We start from the raw sequence: 14,126 nt of genomic DNA, 5'->3' as shown, positions 1-14,126 counted from the left end.
CTGCACAGAGGAACGCCACTGCTAAACCAGCACTAATCTTCCTCTGTTGCCACCCGCTCACTAATGTTATCCTTGGTTTGCTTTGTCTACAGAAATGTTTGCCTGTGGGATACTCTAATTTCACCTAGCAATACCATGGTCCACGGTAAGAAATCCCAAACGCACCCGACAAGCCTCATTTTGGGACATTCCCTGTATATCAAGTTGTGTTTTGATCCAATTCCACGTTTTTTCCCACCCACCCCTTCAGCGTTCCCCTGCCATGAGAACGGGGCCACCGTGCTGCAGTATGCTTCCAAACAGCAGCTGCTCATCACTGGAGGCAGGAAGGGCTTTGTGTGCGTGTTCGACATCCGCCAGAGGCAGCTGCTCCACACTTTCCAGGCCCACGACTCGGCCATCAAGGCCCTCGCACTGGACGCCTTCGAGGACTTCTTCGTCACCGGCTCTGCGGAGGGCAACATGAAGGTGACGCACTGCTCCAACACTCACTCGCTGACCTGCCAAAACACATTTGCAATCTTACTTTGATTGTGGACTGAGGGTTAACGTCTTATTCTAGATGCAGACCTACTGGATATAAAAGATCAGGAAATCCTCTCTCATGCCTACATGTAATCTATCATATTAATTTATACATAAAGGCAGACTGAATCACCAATTATGGTGCTGATTTAAAAACTATTGGTTGTTGAGTATTAAATTAAAATAGCTTATTTGCGTTTTCAGCATTAATCTGTTATTTCTGTGCATTTCCTGCAACTATTTAGTTTGCGCTACCTTAACCATTTGAGCATGCTTATCCCATGTCCACCGCTAAGCTGCACTCAGCTTAAAGTAGCAGTGTTTTATTGGCCATCCACATCGCATTAATGGGTATATTATCAAAGGTCAGGATTACACCCTTGAGACGCAGCTACGCCGGGAGTCTGCAGAGCCGATGGAGATTATCACTGCATAGATCAACATGAGACCTTATCTGATCCAGATGTTATCAGATGTTTTTAATTGGATGCTACTTTGAGAAAATGCTCAGCACTCAAATTGAATTAATCACTTGATAATCGCAGTGGCTCTTCATAATAAAGCTTTACACCTTTGGCCGTCTTCTCTCCCTCTGCTTGTCTCCGCAGGTGTGGAAGTTAACCGGCCACGGCCTCATGCACTCTTTCAGCACCGAGCACGCCAAGCAGTCCATCTTCCGCCACATCGGTGCCGGCGTCATGCAGGTGGAAACGCGGCCCGGCAACCGCATCTTCACCTGCGGGGCCGACGGCACCCTGAAGATGAGGGTCCTCCCCGACCGCTACAATATCCCCAGCAGCTTGGTCGACATCCTGTAACGCCCTCACTTCCACTCGCGACGGTCCAAAGAGGAAAGAGACAGAAAGAAAAAACACGAGGAGCTTACGTAACACTCGCTAGGCATTAATAGAATAATTGATGGGGGAAGAGTCGGTCAAAAGCCCACCACGCTTTTGACCTCTTTCAGAGTGTGCCGTGTTCATGGGTTTACTGTGGATAGAAATCATATCCACAATGGGGAAAACAGAGCTGCGAATATTTTTTTCCCACCCTAAAGGCTGAAGGCAAAGTTACAAGCAAAAGGTATCATACTTGATTTTAAAGCTAGATTTATTGTAATTTTATTGAGGAATCTCTACTCTTAGAGTGTGTCCATAGGGAAGCTATGCATGTCCTGTTCTCGTTACGCGGTGCAATCACAGGTCTATTGATAGTGCTCTGTAAAAGTGCTCAAGCAAAAATTTAAAGTGTGTAACTGTTGTCATTTTGTGCCCACAGCTGAAATCTCTTAGCATCTACTGTAACCAGCACTGTGGTTTGTTATTAAGTCAGTGGTTTCCGGTGTGAATCGAGTTGTTGGAATCTGCATTTTGTTTCAATGGTTTCGCCCCCCCCGACCCCCCCTACCTTTTTTTGCCCGGCTTTTCTCAGCCCTTCTGGACGAGTTGATGGTGCATAACTCCAATAGTGACACCCCCACCCCCCTCTTTTCACTGGCTGCCCGTCGCTCGCTCTGGCCTCTCCTGGTTTGGGCTCAATTCGGCCCGGGTTTTGGTTGTCGAGTGTGTGTGTGTGCGTGTGTGTGTGCGTGTGTGTGTGTTCACTCTGCTGTGTCTGCCATCTCTACGCCTGCCCGCCAACCCGCCCTCAAATGCCTGTTTGTGTGGCCGAATCACTGCTAGAACATTCCTGTTGGGAAGACGATGTGTTTTACTCCTGTGACTGTGATTTCAATGTTCCCATCCGTCTGGTCCAAACCTGAATGCCCCACCCACCCAGAGCAGAAACACAAAGGTTCACTTCTGTTTTTTTGCACAAGATATTCTTGAATTTAGTTTTTAAATTATTTTAATTGTTTTATTTAAATTATTTATGTTTGTGTTTGTTTGGTTGACCATTCCTATTTAACTTATTGCCTTTTATTTTTAGGAATGTAAGGGTGTTTTACCGTATCCGACTGGGAGATGTGCAACACAGTCTACTGTATGTAAGTGTGTGTGTTACCTCGCTAGTTGTTTTTACCGTTTTCACCCATAAGGAATAGATATTTGCACTCAAATTCTGGAGACACTAAAAGTTTATTTCAAATAAATAGGATATTGAAGAAGAAACTGTTATATACAAATGAATGTCTGGCTTTATTTGGCCTAGTAGTAAAACGTTTGAAATAGTTTTAATATATAAATTATATAAATATATATATATATATATATATATGAAATACCACAACAGCTTGTACAAACATGAAAGCATTTCTTTATTTTTGGTTTGTATCATACCAGCTGGATTAGTTGTAACTTTTGTTAAGTGTATGTATGGTATTTATTAAAGAGATATGTGTTTCTCTCCCTCTTTTGGCCCACTATGTGTACTGTATGTAGCTTAAGTGTTTTACCAATGGTCCTACTGGTGTCTGGTGTGTATGTGTGTGCGTGTGCATGTAATAATGCAAAAGAAGCCAATATCATGGGTAGACGCTTACTAGGGCACTTGAGCCTGGAGGTGTGTGAGAGAACAGGTCATGGTCAGAGTTTTACCTTTGTAAAGTGAATAAATTCTTTTTATTTCATCAGGGTGATTTGGCGCTGTTTTTTTTTTTTTTTTCCTTTTCTTTCCCCTTGTCAAGATAAATAAGTGACCAGCATGGACCGTGCTGCTTCATTACAAAGGCAGGCGGACTGTCTGAATGTACAGAATATCAGAAGGAGATAACGTGCATTTAAATACAAAAATACGTAAAAGATAATCATGCAAATACATCACATAATGTCACAACGTACAACACAGATGAGTTATAAGTTCAATATGTATAAATTATGAATTGTTTGATACAAAATGATCACAATATGATGATTGATCAAAAATGGATTTCCTTCAGCGAAACGGTGATTTTAACAACCGATCACTTGACGGGAAGATTTAGATGAGACTGATGTTGAAAATTTAAATATGACCTCTTTTCAAAGATGGATTGAACAGTCGCTGTTTAACAGTCACGTCTGCACGTTGTTTGTCTTTCACTCGTCGGAGATGAAGTGGACCACGTAGAGCCGGACGTAGCCCTGGTCCCACGCGTACAGGTGTCTGTCCTTCGGGCTGTAGGAGAGCATCGCCAGCACTCCACCCGGGGACCTCAGGTCAAAGGTCATGTTGACCGGCTTCTCCTTCAGCAGGTCAAAGGCGAAGGTGACCCGGGTGTCCTTGGTGTCCGTGACGTACAGGACGCCGCAGGCGATGAAGGCGTTGCCCGCCTTGGTGCGGGGGTACGTGGTGTTGATGTAGGACGTGACGGAGAACGTCTTCGGGTCCAGCTGGCCCACCGTGATGCTCTCGTCCACGCTGGAGGCGAAGATCAGCCACAGGCCGTTCTCGTCCGCCGCCAGTTTGAAGTAGGTCTTGGAGTTCTGGAGCAGGTAGGCGAGGTTGTTGTGCAACGCGTTGTTTATGGTGAGAGTGTGAAGCTTCCTGGTGTCAAAATTGTATCTGGGAACAAAACGAGAAGTTTGTTAACTTGAGGGAACGTAAAATTTAGCATAGCCGTCCAGCTCTGCATCACTTTTGGCCTTCACCTGGCGATGCTGGAGGTGCCGGCGATGTGATAATAGAAGGAACCGTTGTGAACCGTGTGGCCGCAGCCTTGGTAGAACTTTCTGACATCCACGGCACTGCTGCTGCTGTTCTGGAAGGAGGCGATGCTTTTATACTCCTTCACCACACGACCTGGGGGAGAGCGAGCAAAATGTATCTAGACCATAGTCTATCCCTGCATTGCCTTGACACACCAGGGTCCACGCTGATGGTCCTCGACCTACCAGAAAAGTGCTCCGCCACCCAGATTCTCTCGTCGTTCAGCTGCGCTGTGTCTTTCATCCACGTGCCAAACGTGTTCTCCATCTTTGTCACATTCCTGGGGTTGATCAAAGACTTTATCAGGCACTCTGAGGGGGGAAGCAAAAAAAACACAGAGCTCAGTCGCTTCCATCTCTGCCACACGTATGATTTACATGTAGACACTCTTCTCTGAACACGCACCGTTCTTCTTCGCAGGCTTCCCGTGGAGTTTCACAGCCTCCTTGGCAGAGGCGGTTTCGTCATTGGGAATAGCGTGTAACAGCCCTGTTAGGAGCAATTTAATTGGACGTCATCCGTAGTGTTCAGTGTGTGCCTGTCAAAAAATCTCACTGCAAGGACCACGCATTAGTTGTTCTGGAGCTTTTGATCATATCACACGATCTCCCTCAGCAGATGGAGCTGCCCAGTTGTTAGCGACAACTGTGCAAACTGGTAGATTTTGTGACACAATCAAAAGCTCCGGAACAACATGGTGAGATTGTGTTTCCAAAAGCGAGCTTTCAAACTCTACTGCAGAGTATTTTGTTTGATATGGATCAACAAAGGCCTCTTACCCAGGGTATGAGCCGCCTGAAGGTTGGCTCTGTGGTGCCTTGTTCTGGGGGGCCCCTGAGCGCCAGGAGGTCCTGGGGGTCCGGGAGGACCTGGGGGTCCAGGTGGACCTGCACATAGAAGAGAGGACAAGAACTTTCAAATTCTTCGTTTTGTCCCAGATCTGTGCATTTTGAAAGACATGTTTGCTCATTTTAAGTTAGGGATGCAAAATGGTGTAAAAGCTTGACTTGCCCTCAATAATGATGTCATTGGATGGTTGTCCCTTCTCTCCGGGCAGACCAGGCTCTCCTCGTTCTCCTTTTTCCCCTGGTTCTCCTTTTTCACCTGACGTAAAAAAACAAAAAACATTGCATTCATGAACTCGGTACACTTTGCCCTATTGTTAAACCCATGAACTATTCCCATTGACTTCCTCGGGTGAATCATGCCCTCCACTGTGGAGGAGCACAGTGAAGCGGAGTGGGAGAACACTGGGTGGGAGTTTTCCGGTTCAATTAGCCGAAGCCCAAAAACCACAGAGATGAATAACATTAGCTGGGAATGTGAGAGAGAGAGAGGCAGCTGACCTCTTCGACCTTTGCAGTCTACGAAATCCAATCTGACGTCGTTGTGACACACAGATAGATCAGGAAACTGTGTGTGTGTGTGTGTGTGTGTGTGTGTGTGTGTGTGTGTGTGTGTGTGTGTGTGTGTGTGTGTGTGTGTGTGTGTGTGTGTGTGTTAGCTGCGTGTGCTTTTTTAGCCCCCAGGCTTTACTCAACCCTTTGACTGTTACATTGTACACGTAGTACTTTACACAAATGGCCAGCATAACTCGCGGCATTGATACAAAATGGATGGTGAGTAAAGTCTCAATTAGTCCTTACCTTTTTTCCCTCTTTTCCCATCAGCCCCGGGTGGTCCATTCAATCCGGGGATGCCATCAGTCCCATTGTGGGCAGACATACCGTCCACACCGGGTAAACCTACAGAAACACACACACACAAAATGAAGTCTTCACGGTGGGTTGAATGGAAAACACATTCAGCGAGGATATGGGTCACTTCACCACAAAGAAGACATGCAGTTTGGCTTCAGATTTTAAATTTGGTTCAAAATGAAGGGTTCCCTTACCAGGCGGTCCTGGCGGTCCTGCAACAGAAGGTTTGAGGATGTTAGAGGAGAGAAGGGGCTTTTTAAAATGTGATTTTATAGGACATAAGTAGGTTGTTTGGATTGTGTGAGAAACACATACCAGCGATGCAGACTCCCTTGGTGCTGTTGCAAATATCGATCAACAATTTGATCTGAAAAGAAAGAGAAAATATAAAAAATATGGTTCATATATTGTAAGAGCGATTAACCAATTATAGAGCACTGGAGCAAAAATGTGCTGTGGTCATGTTGATCCTCCGTCTCACCGGTATTCAGATCCTTTACTTCCAAAGTGAAGTAACATATATCTCCTTATTGTAAAAGAATACATAAAAAATGTAAAGTCAAATTAAAATGTTACATAAATAAACATATAGTAAAAATACTCATGCAGCAGAATAGCCACAGTGAGTAATTATATATATATATATATATATATATATATATACATAATTATATTTACGTAATGTTACACTTTAAAATGACTTTCCTCTATTATATTTATTATATTTTCCTCTGAAAAGCAGAGGAGTGGGAGCGTAAGGGTTCAAAGGCACAAAGCACAAAATGGTACAGTCCAACTCTCCATCTAAATAATGAACTTGAGGGCCTCGAGATTACGTAATAACAGGTGTTGCGAGGCCTCAGGACCGCTGTCCATTGGAACCAGTTGGTTCATCAGTGATCAAGTCAAAAGTATTTCTAAATCGATTTGCCTCCTCCCCCTCACTCGTCCCCTCTCAGGTATCTCATCTCACCGGCACCATGGAGTAGGTCATCATCATCATCATGTCGTCCTGCACGTGCGCCTTGTGGTGACTCTGGCCGTGTCGGTGCTTGTGCTTCATCTCGTCCTTCATCTTCGTCTTCCTCTCCGCTTCCTCTCCCACCTCCTGGCTGACCTCCTGCTGAAGGACCTCCAGTCCGTCCTCCCGGTGAAGCTCCTTCTCCAGCTCTTCACTTCTCTTATTCCTGGAGTACTGATACTGACCCTGCGAGTGCCCCCCGACGCTGGCCCGCAGCCCCGCCGCTCCCCTGGGCACCTCCTGGAGGAACTCCACCACCGAGCTCTGCTCCACCTCCGTCAGCTTCGCCCCCGTCTGCTCCAACGCCACGCGCTGCTGGTTCTGCTGGACCATGAGCACCAGGAGGCCCACGGAGTTCATCAGCGCCACGGCACACGTACCGTAGAGCACCAGCCGCTGAGGGAGGGTCATGCTGGGGGTCGGGATCCACATGGTCACCACTTCGCCTCCTCTTTTCTGAGGGTCAACCGCCAACTTCAGCATCCGGAGGGGGATGCGATTCCAGCAAAAGATTTTATGATTTAATGGTCCAAAATGTTGCCAACAATAATCAAACCAAGCCAAACAAAAAAATCCAACAGGAAGGAAGTCCTTTTTTGAAATTCAAGGTCCAGTCAAGATGATTTGAAAGCTCCAAATAGAGTCCAGTCAGCTTCAGTGTCTGTGCTCCAACCGGGTTGCCTATCTGAAGGCAGACTGGTAAATACAGTGCTTGTTGTGTTGTTCGTCAAGTAGAGAAGGGGTTGTGTATATGTGTGTGTGTATGTGTGCACATGCAAACCAGTAATGTAGGAGTGGGCATTACACAATCTTCTGGGCTTGTCTGGGAAGAAACCCCCGCCTGTTCAGTCACCTGATTTATATTCAGCACAACCCATTCTAGTGCAGCGCCGTGGGCAGACTGACATCACACACTCGGGCGTGCACATGCGTACGCACACAAAAAAGCACTCACATGCATAACACATGAAAGCATGCATTACACCGGACAAACCGACCGGTTATTGATGTTTACGCATTATTATTATTGTTACAACAGAAAAAACATGATTTTTATGAAAGCAACAGGACATCAAAAGGCATTAACTTCATCATAGTTGGTTGATGTCCTTTCTTTCCCCGTCTCCTGTATCACCCCCCCTCCAGGCGCTCATCCTTGTCACATCCTCACAGCCAACATCCACCAACTCCAACAATGACCCATTTCCATTGCTTTGATTTGGGTTAGAAAAGTGACATTCCACCATGTAGAATGACAGTTGAGAAGCGAGGGAGGGGGGGGGGAAACAACTTCAGGCATTTGAAGCATTCTTCAGTAGCATCTCTTCTGACTTAAGTGCAGCTGGTCCGTTTCATTTCCTCAGCAATTACTTCAATGACAATATAGTTTGTTTCAATAAGTCACGTAATTAGCCTTCTGTGTGATGTGGAGCGGTGTGAGATATATGGAGCTGACCTATATGCTCTTGCAGCCGTGTTACTTTTGCAAACACACACATATATGCACACACACGCGCACACACACACGCACACGTATTGTTATATCCAGGACCTGGTCCTCTGTTGACCGGGTCTGGTCTGTGGTGGGTCCTCCTGCCTGAGGCTGTAGGTCACTTGCCAGTTGTTGGACAGCTTGTATCGTTCCAGCAGATGTGCACACACATGCAATCTTAAGAGCACTGAGGTCGTTCCTTTTGTCGTCTCTCATACACCGAGCTCTGAGCTCCACCAGACGAGACTGTGACTGAGTATCTTATATTTTGCATTACGCTGTCATGAAGTGATTCTGTTACCATGAGGATCCATTAAATGGAACCCTGGAGGTGCGAATATGTCGGCATGCTCCCAAATTCCTCTCTCATTGATCTATTCTGGTTCTGGTTCCTCCTTCCCCAGGTGCAGCTGCTGGCAGAGCAGCCTTATCTCTGTTCTTACCAGCGGGGCTGAGAGGTCCACGTCCGTCCTGCTGCTGCAGGCCAAGGACAGCAAGATGACCGCACAAGTCTTCCCACGAGCCGCCATCCTCCCACCCGCCTCTTTTCTCCGTCCAAGGAACTTGGAGCCTTTTTTTGTTTTTGTCTTCACACTAAAGTTTCACAAGTTTAAAATGTGTTATTATTTGAAACATTGAACCAAAAGGGATGAATTTTGATGAAACACAGTGAGATGTTCATGTAAAGTCGGTTATGTAAGTGGAATGTATTACATAAGTGGAGTGATGGATGAAGGTTGGAGAGTTCATCTTCTAACTGGTATCATCTCTCTTTGCTAACTCGTAGCATATAAAGATCATTGGCCTGAATTCAAATCAGCTTCACTTTTGCTGCCCGTCAAGCCTCAAAGAGGAATTCATAAATTCTGTCCAGACATCACACACGTTCTTTCCATCAATCTTGCATCATTTCAGAACAACTCCGTACACAAGTGATGGAGACAAAGATGTGGTTGACCACAACCCAGAGCCCCGGAGACGAGGTTACATTAACTTCTGTTTGCAGGAGACACAGTGGGGGGGTTGTCTCCGCTTAATCGTGCAGAACAATCTAAGTCCAAGTCATCACACAGGGCATCGCCTCAGCACACAGTCGGCCATTTGAACCGTGCACATTCTTTGACTCGCATGTGGGCGGTGAGTGAATTCACAGAGTCCTTTATACGGACGGAGAAAATGAGAACAGCGGCAGAGAAAGAGACAAACAGAATTGGCTTTGTCACAAATTTGCGAAATCAAATCGAAAATGAAATAAATCCACCTGCTGTCCAGAAACAGTTCAGTTCATAGTTCATAGAAACCAATAAAGGCAGGAAATGGCTCACTAATTAATCTTAATATGTTTATATTTAAGAGTAAATATCAGTCTTTAAACATACATTATACATATGATACATAAAAAAGAAGAAATGCATTTATTTTGTAGTAACCATGAAAATAATAAGTATGTAGTAATCGTGTAGTGGCACCATAGACTTTAAAAATATTGAGCCTCATTAAAATTACCATTCATTTTGATATTTCATTCAAATGTTTATCATGATGCTCTAAAAACCGTTTCCTTCACTGCATGATTTTTCATTCTGTTGATTCGGGTAAATTATTAGTCTACAGTATTGATGTTTTTCTTGACTTGTCATTTTCATGGCGTGAAAATAGTGAAATGTAATGAACTTGTGTTTAAAAAACCCACAATATCTGCCTTTAATATTTATTAAATATTATGTATAAGATTTTCAGCTGCATGTCAGGTCCAATAACCCAAACATCCTGTTTAATGCCTCACAGCTCTGCTTCTCCATCTACTGGTGGACCTTAGAGGAATCTGAGAGGAATCACAAATACTGGCAATTAAAGAGATTGGAATGAGAGCTACAGTACAAGGCCTAATATTTAAAAAAAACTGAATTATGGAGCTTTCTTAAAAAAAAAAAAGAAGCAAGAATCTAATTACGAAAAGGCAGATAAAGCTGTAATAACAATACCACAGATTTTTCACTCATCACAGGCCAGGTGCTCCTTTGTGGGATCTCCCAATCCCATTCTTTTGATGTTCAAAGGAGGAGTTTGAACATCAGCTTGCTTCTCGTCACCAAAATGTCAAATAGGATCCATGAACCCGTTGGACCGGACTCCACAGCACGTAAGAAACTGAGGCTCGTCCTGGATGCTCAAGGGCGCGGGAACAAATCCAGCCCCTCAAGGTTACAAGTGTATTGTTTACCATTTTCCTCATCTGTTGTGGCTCTTGCAGCGCCCTGACCTGGCTCGTAACCAGCCCAGACTCCTTATAAAGAGGGAAGCCCACATTGTTGAGGCAGCCCTCATCACTCGGGATTGTGCCCTGTTTTAAAAACCAGCCTTCTTATGGATCGGATCTCTGCTTGTGAAGGTGCGATGACTCCTGTCGGTTTGGACGCCATCGTGGCAGACCTGCTCTCCATGTCCCCGAACGCCACCTCAGTGGGCTCGCCGGGCATCTCCGTGGCAACCAGAACCCTAATCCTGCTGGTCTGTCTCCTGCTGGTTGCATGGAGCCACACAGACAAGAGGACTGTACCAGGTAGGGAACGGGACACTTTGCATTTTCTTTCTTTGCTACTGTATTCTATATAATATAATTTACCACAACAGGTCCTGGTTTCTGTCTGGGCTTGGGGCCACTTCTGTCATATGTGAGATTCATCTGGACTGGTATCGGCACAGCCAGCAACTACTACAACAACAAGTATGGAGACATTGTCAGAGTCTGGATCGATGGAGAGGAGACCCTCATACTCAGCAGGTTGGTTGTTTCTGTTCACGCCGATGAATAAAGAGAGAAGAAGTCGATTCAAGTGTAAATTAATCACCTTTCTTTTTTTGTATTTTTTTACCATCAGGGCATCAGCGGTGAACCACGTACTGAAGAATGGACATTATACTTCCCGTTTCGGGAGCAAGCAGGGACTCAGCTGCATCGGCATGAACGAGAGAGGCATCATATTTAACAACAATGTCACTCTGTGGAAAAAGATACGCACCTACTACACCAAAGGTAACATTAGAACCTTTAATCTGATTGATCAGATGCATGATATTTGATTTTTGACATAACCCTTAGTCACACAAACGTTCCTGGATCAGCCCTGACAGGTCCCGGCTTGCAGCAGACGGTGGAGGTCAGCGTCTCCTCCACACAGACTCACCTGGACGACCTGGACGGCTTGAATCACGTGGACGTCCTCAGCTTGCTGCGCTGCACCGTGGTGGACATCTCCAACAGACTCTTCCTGGGTGTACCCATCAATGGTAAGCATTGGTTTTTAAATTCTGCTTGTCTGGAAACACACACGCTGTGGTTCCAGTGGTCTTGATGGCTTTGTGTGAACACTTTGTCCAGAAAAAGAGCTGCTGCTGAAGATTCAGAAGTACTTCGACACGTGGCAGACGGTGCTGATCAAACCGGACGTTTACTTCAAGTTGGACTGGATCCACCAAAAGCACAAGAAAGCAGCGTGAGTCACTCTGCCGCCTCATCATTCATGTTTCGCCTTTTCATTGCACTGGATGTTCATGTGTTTTGTATGCGTCGTCTCACAGCCAGGAGCTGCACGACGCAATAGAGAGTCTGGTGGAGCAGAAGAGGAGAGAGGTGGAGCAGGCGGAGAAACTGGACCACATCAACTTCACAGCGGAGCTCATATTTGCACAGGTCAGTCTGAGGATTGAATCCATCCCCCCTTTTGTCCTTTTCCTTATTCCTCACCACCACCTCCAATGACCCTTAGTCTCATTTGTGTTTCTAGAACCATGGCGACCTATCTGCGGAGAATGTGAGGCAGTGTGTGTTGGAGATGGTGATCGCGGCGCCAGACACTCTCTCCGTCAGCCTCTTCTTCATGCTGCTGCTCCTCAAACAGAATCCAGACGTGGAGCTGCAGCTGCTTCGGGAGATAGACACCGTCGTAGGTAAGCAGCTTTCTAGACGCTGATGAACTATTGTGGTAGAGGAAGGGTACTGACATCACGTTGCCTTGGCCTCGCTGCAGGCAAGGAGGCACTTCACAACGGGGACCTTCAGAAGCTGCAGGTGCTGGAGAGTTTCATCAACGAATGCTTGCGCTTCCACCCGGTGGTGGACTTCACCATGCGGCGAGCCCTGTCCGATGACGTCATAGACGGCTACAGGGTACCGAAGGGCACGAACATCATTCTGAACACGGGCCGGATGCACCGGACAGAGTTCTTCATCAAACCCAACGAATTCAGTCTGGAAAACTTTAAGAAAAATGTGAGTAGGATGTAACATTTGAACCAGAATGTGATGAAACGTTATTTATATTTCCATCGGGGAGCTTTAAATATACCTCTCTGGTCTGTCCTCCTCCAGGCTCCTCGCCGTTACTTCCAGCCGTTCGGTTCGGGCCCTCGCGCCTGCGTTGGCAAGCACATCGCCATGGTGATGATGAAGTCCATCCTGGTGACGCTGCTCTCCCAGTACTCCGTCTGCCCCCATGAGGGCTTGACCCTGGAGCGCCTCCCACAGACCAACAACCTCTCCCAGCAGCCCGTCGAGCATCAGCAGGAGGCCGAACGTCTCAGCATGACATTCTTACGGCGACAGAGAGGAAGCTGGCAGACACTCTGAGTTGTACCTACACATTCATTCATGACCTCTGTTACTTCATTTATATTATATCATGACTGTACAAAGTTTTGTATTTTAATATGTATTACAAATTGTACTATAAACTAATATGCGTTTTGTGAAATGTAAGTTTAGACATGCTATTATCTAAGTAAATGTAAATTATTGTGTAATATTGTGTTGGTGTCTTCTTTTGGGGTGTTTACTAATTTAATATCTCTTCTATTTTTAAAAATCGTTTTACTTTTAGCTGCATTTTGTGTATTATATTATTATTAGTAGTAAACTTTGCCGTTACAGATTCCAATCGTTCAGTCTTTAAATCCACAATGTTAAAAAAATATTTAACATCATCTATCACTGTCAATATAAATCCAACACACTGTGTATGCAGTATATATCTCTTAACATGTAAATACTGTACTTATACCATGTATACCCATTCATTTATTTCCTTCTTTACTGGCACTATTTTTTTATTGTTTGCAGCTTGTAGAACACTTTTTATTCTATTGTTGGCCATTGGTGCTATTTATATATCGGCCTATTTATGTAACATTTATCTAAACTTTATTTCTTCTTGTCTATAACATTTATTTGTTCAGTTAATCTCTTCTTATGTAAGTGCATCAAGAGAGGTGAGAGATCCCTGTATGAACATGTGAACTTAGCAAATATCTCAGATTCTGAAAAGAGCATTTCTAAAAAAAGATTTTGTATTTGCAAATATTGGTCAGCAGAGGGCACCACAACACACAATACAACTCTCTTAATCTCCAGCAGCCAGTCTGTTCATTGTGTTCAATTGTTCTGCCCGTGGGCAAACGTGGCAACACATTTCACAGACAGATGTTTCAATTTGTGCTGCTTCCATTTTCCAAACACCCATTCAAGAAGATGAGTTCTGCTTGCATGGTTGATTGTTTGTGTGGAGAGACACAGAGTTGGAGCACTGAGAAAAGAAACGAAGAGAAAAGGTTTTCAACTGTCCCGTCAGAGACGTCAACCATCAGTCTTCTGTTCAGTGACGCAAGAGAGAGAAAGGCCTCGCTTCCAGTGATGCTCGGTGTGCTGATTGAGGAGAGCATGTCAGGAAAACACTCTAATCAATACCTGCAACAGAGCATTAAT

The 14,126-nt window shown here is 45.1% G+C and overlaps 3 protein-coding genes across 9 annotated transcripts in view; 2 read left to right on the top strand and 1 right to left on the bottom strand.

Annotated features, from left to right (window-relative positions):
* The window catches only part of dmxl2 (Dmx-like 2), a 39,383-nt gene extending 36,289 nt beyond the window's left edge, over positions 1-3,094 (top strand). For all 7 annotated transcript variants that reach the window (XM_084009273.1, XM_084009272.1, XM_084009271.1 and 4 more), the window contains 3 exons: positions 93-145; positions 251-468; positions 1,134-3,094. In XM_084009273.1, coding sequence (XP_083865399.1) covers positions 93-145; positions 251-468; positions 1,134-1,343 — 481 coding nt within the window. In that variant the 3' untranslated portion in view covers positions 1,344-3,094. The remainder of the gene's footprint in view (positions 1-92; positions 146-250; positions 469-1,133) is intronic.
* A 276-nt stretch (positions 3,095-3,370) lies between these two features.
* Positions 3,371-7,520, bottom strand: gldn (gliomedin). The gene is made up of 10 exons (XM_084009323.1): positions 6,826-7,520; positions 6,168-6,219; positions 6,047-6,064; positions 5,799-5,897; positions 5,155-5,256; positions 4,932-5,039; positions 4,558-4,641; positions 4,338-4,463; positions 4,095-4,245; positions 3,371-4,008 (listed from the first exon to the last, which is right to left on the bottom strand). Exons 1-10 carry the CDS (start codon positions 7,354-7,356, stop codon positions 3,543-3,545), a joined length of 1,737 nt encoding a protein of 578 aa, XP_083865449.1. The 5' UTR covers positions 7,357-7,520; the 3' UTR covers positions 3,371-3,542.
* A 3,187-nt stretch (positions 7,521-10,707) lies between these two features.
* On the top strand, positions 10,708-12,995 carry cyp19a1a (cytochrome P450, family 19, subfamily A, polypeptide 1a; the record flags this gene model as incomplete). Its single annotated transcript, XM_084014004.1, has 9 exons — positions 10,708-10,928; positions 11,000-11,150; positions 11,248-11,402; positions 11,492-11,656; positions 11,748-11,862; positions 11,948-12,059; positions 12,154-12,316; positions 12,397-12,638; positions 12,738-12,995. The coding sequence occupies exons 1-9, from the start codon at positions 10,733-10,735 to the stop codon at positions 12,993-12,995; spliced, it is 1,557 nt and encodes a 518-aa protein (XP_083870130.1). The 5' UTR covers positions 10,708-10,732.
* Positions 12,996-14,126: the final 1,131 nt, after the last annotated feature.

This window comes from Eutrigla gurnardus (assembly GCF_963514095.1).
Source record: "Eutrigla gurnardus genome assembly, chromosome: 1".
NCBI classification, from domain to species: Eukaryota; Metazoa; Chordata; class Actinopteri; order Perciformes; family Triglidae; genus Eutrigla; species Eutrigla gurnardus.
The sequence above is the reverse complement of the archived record's forward strand: the minus strand, read 5'-3'. Positions and strand labels throughout refer to the sequence as shown.

Bases quoted from the DNA above. Each gene is read 5' to 3' on its own strand.
- gldn (XM_084009323.1), bottom strand. From the start codon at position 7,356: ATGCTGAAGTTGGCGGTTGACCCTCAGAAAAGAGGAGGCGAAGTGGTG. The intron at 4,642-4,931 runs GTAAGAGGCCTT...TGCTCCTAACAG, and splicing joins TCAGGCGGCTCATACCCTGG to GGCTGTTACACGCTATTCCC. The intron at 4,246-4,337 runs GTAGGTCGAGGA...GCTCTCCCCCAG, and splicing joins GGTGGCGGAGCACTTTTCTG to GTCGTGTGGTGAAGGAGTAT.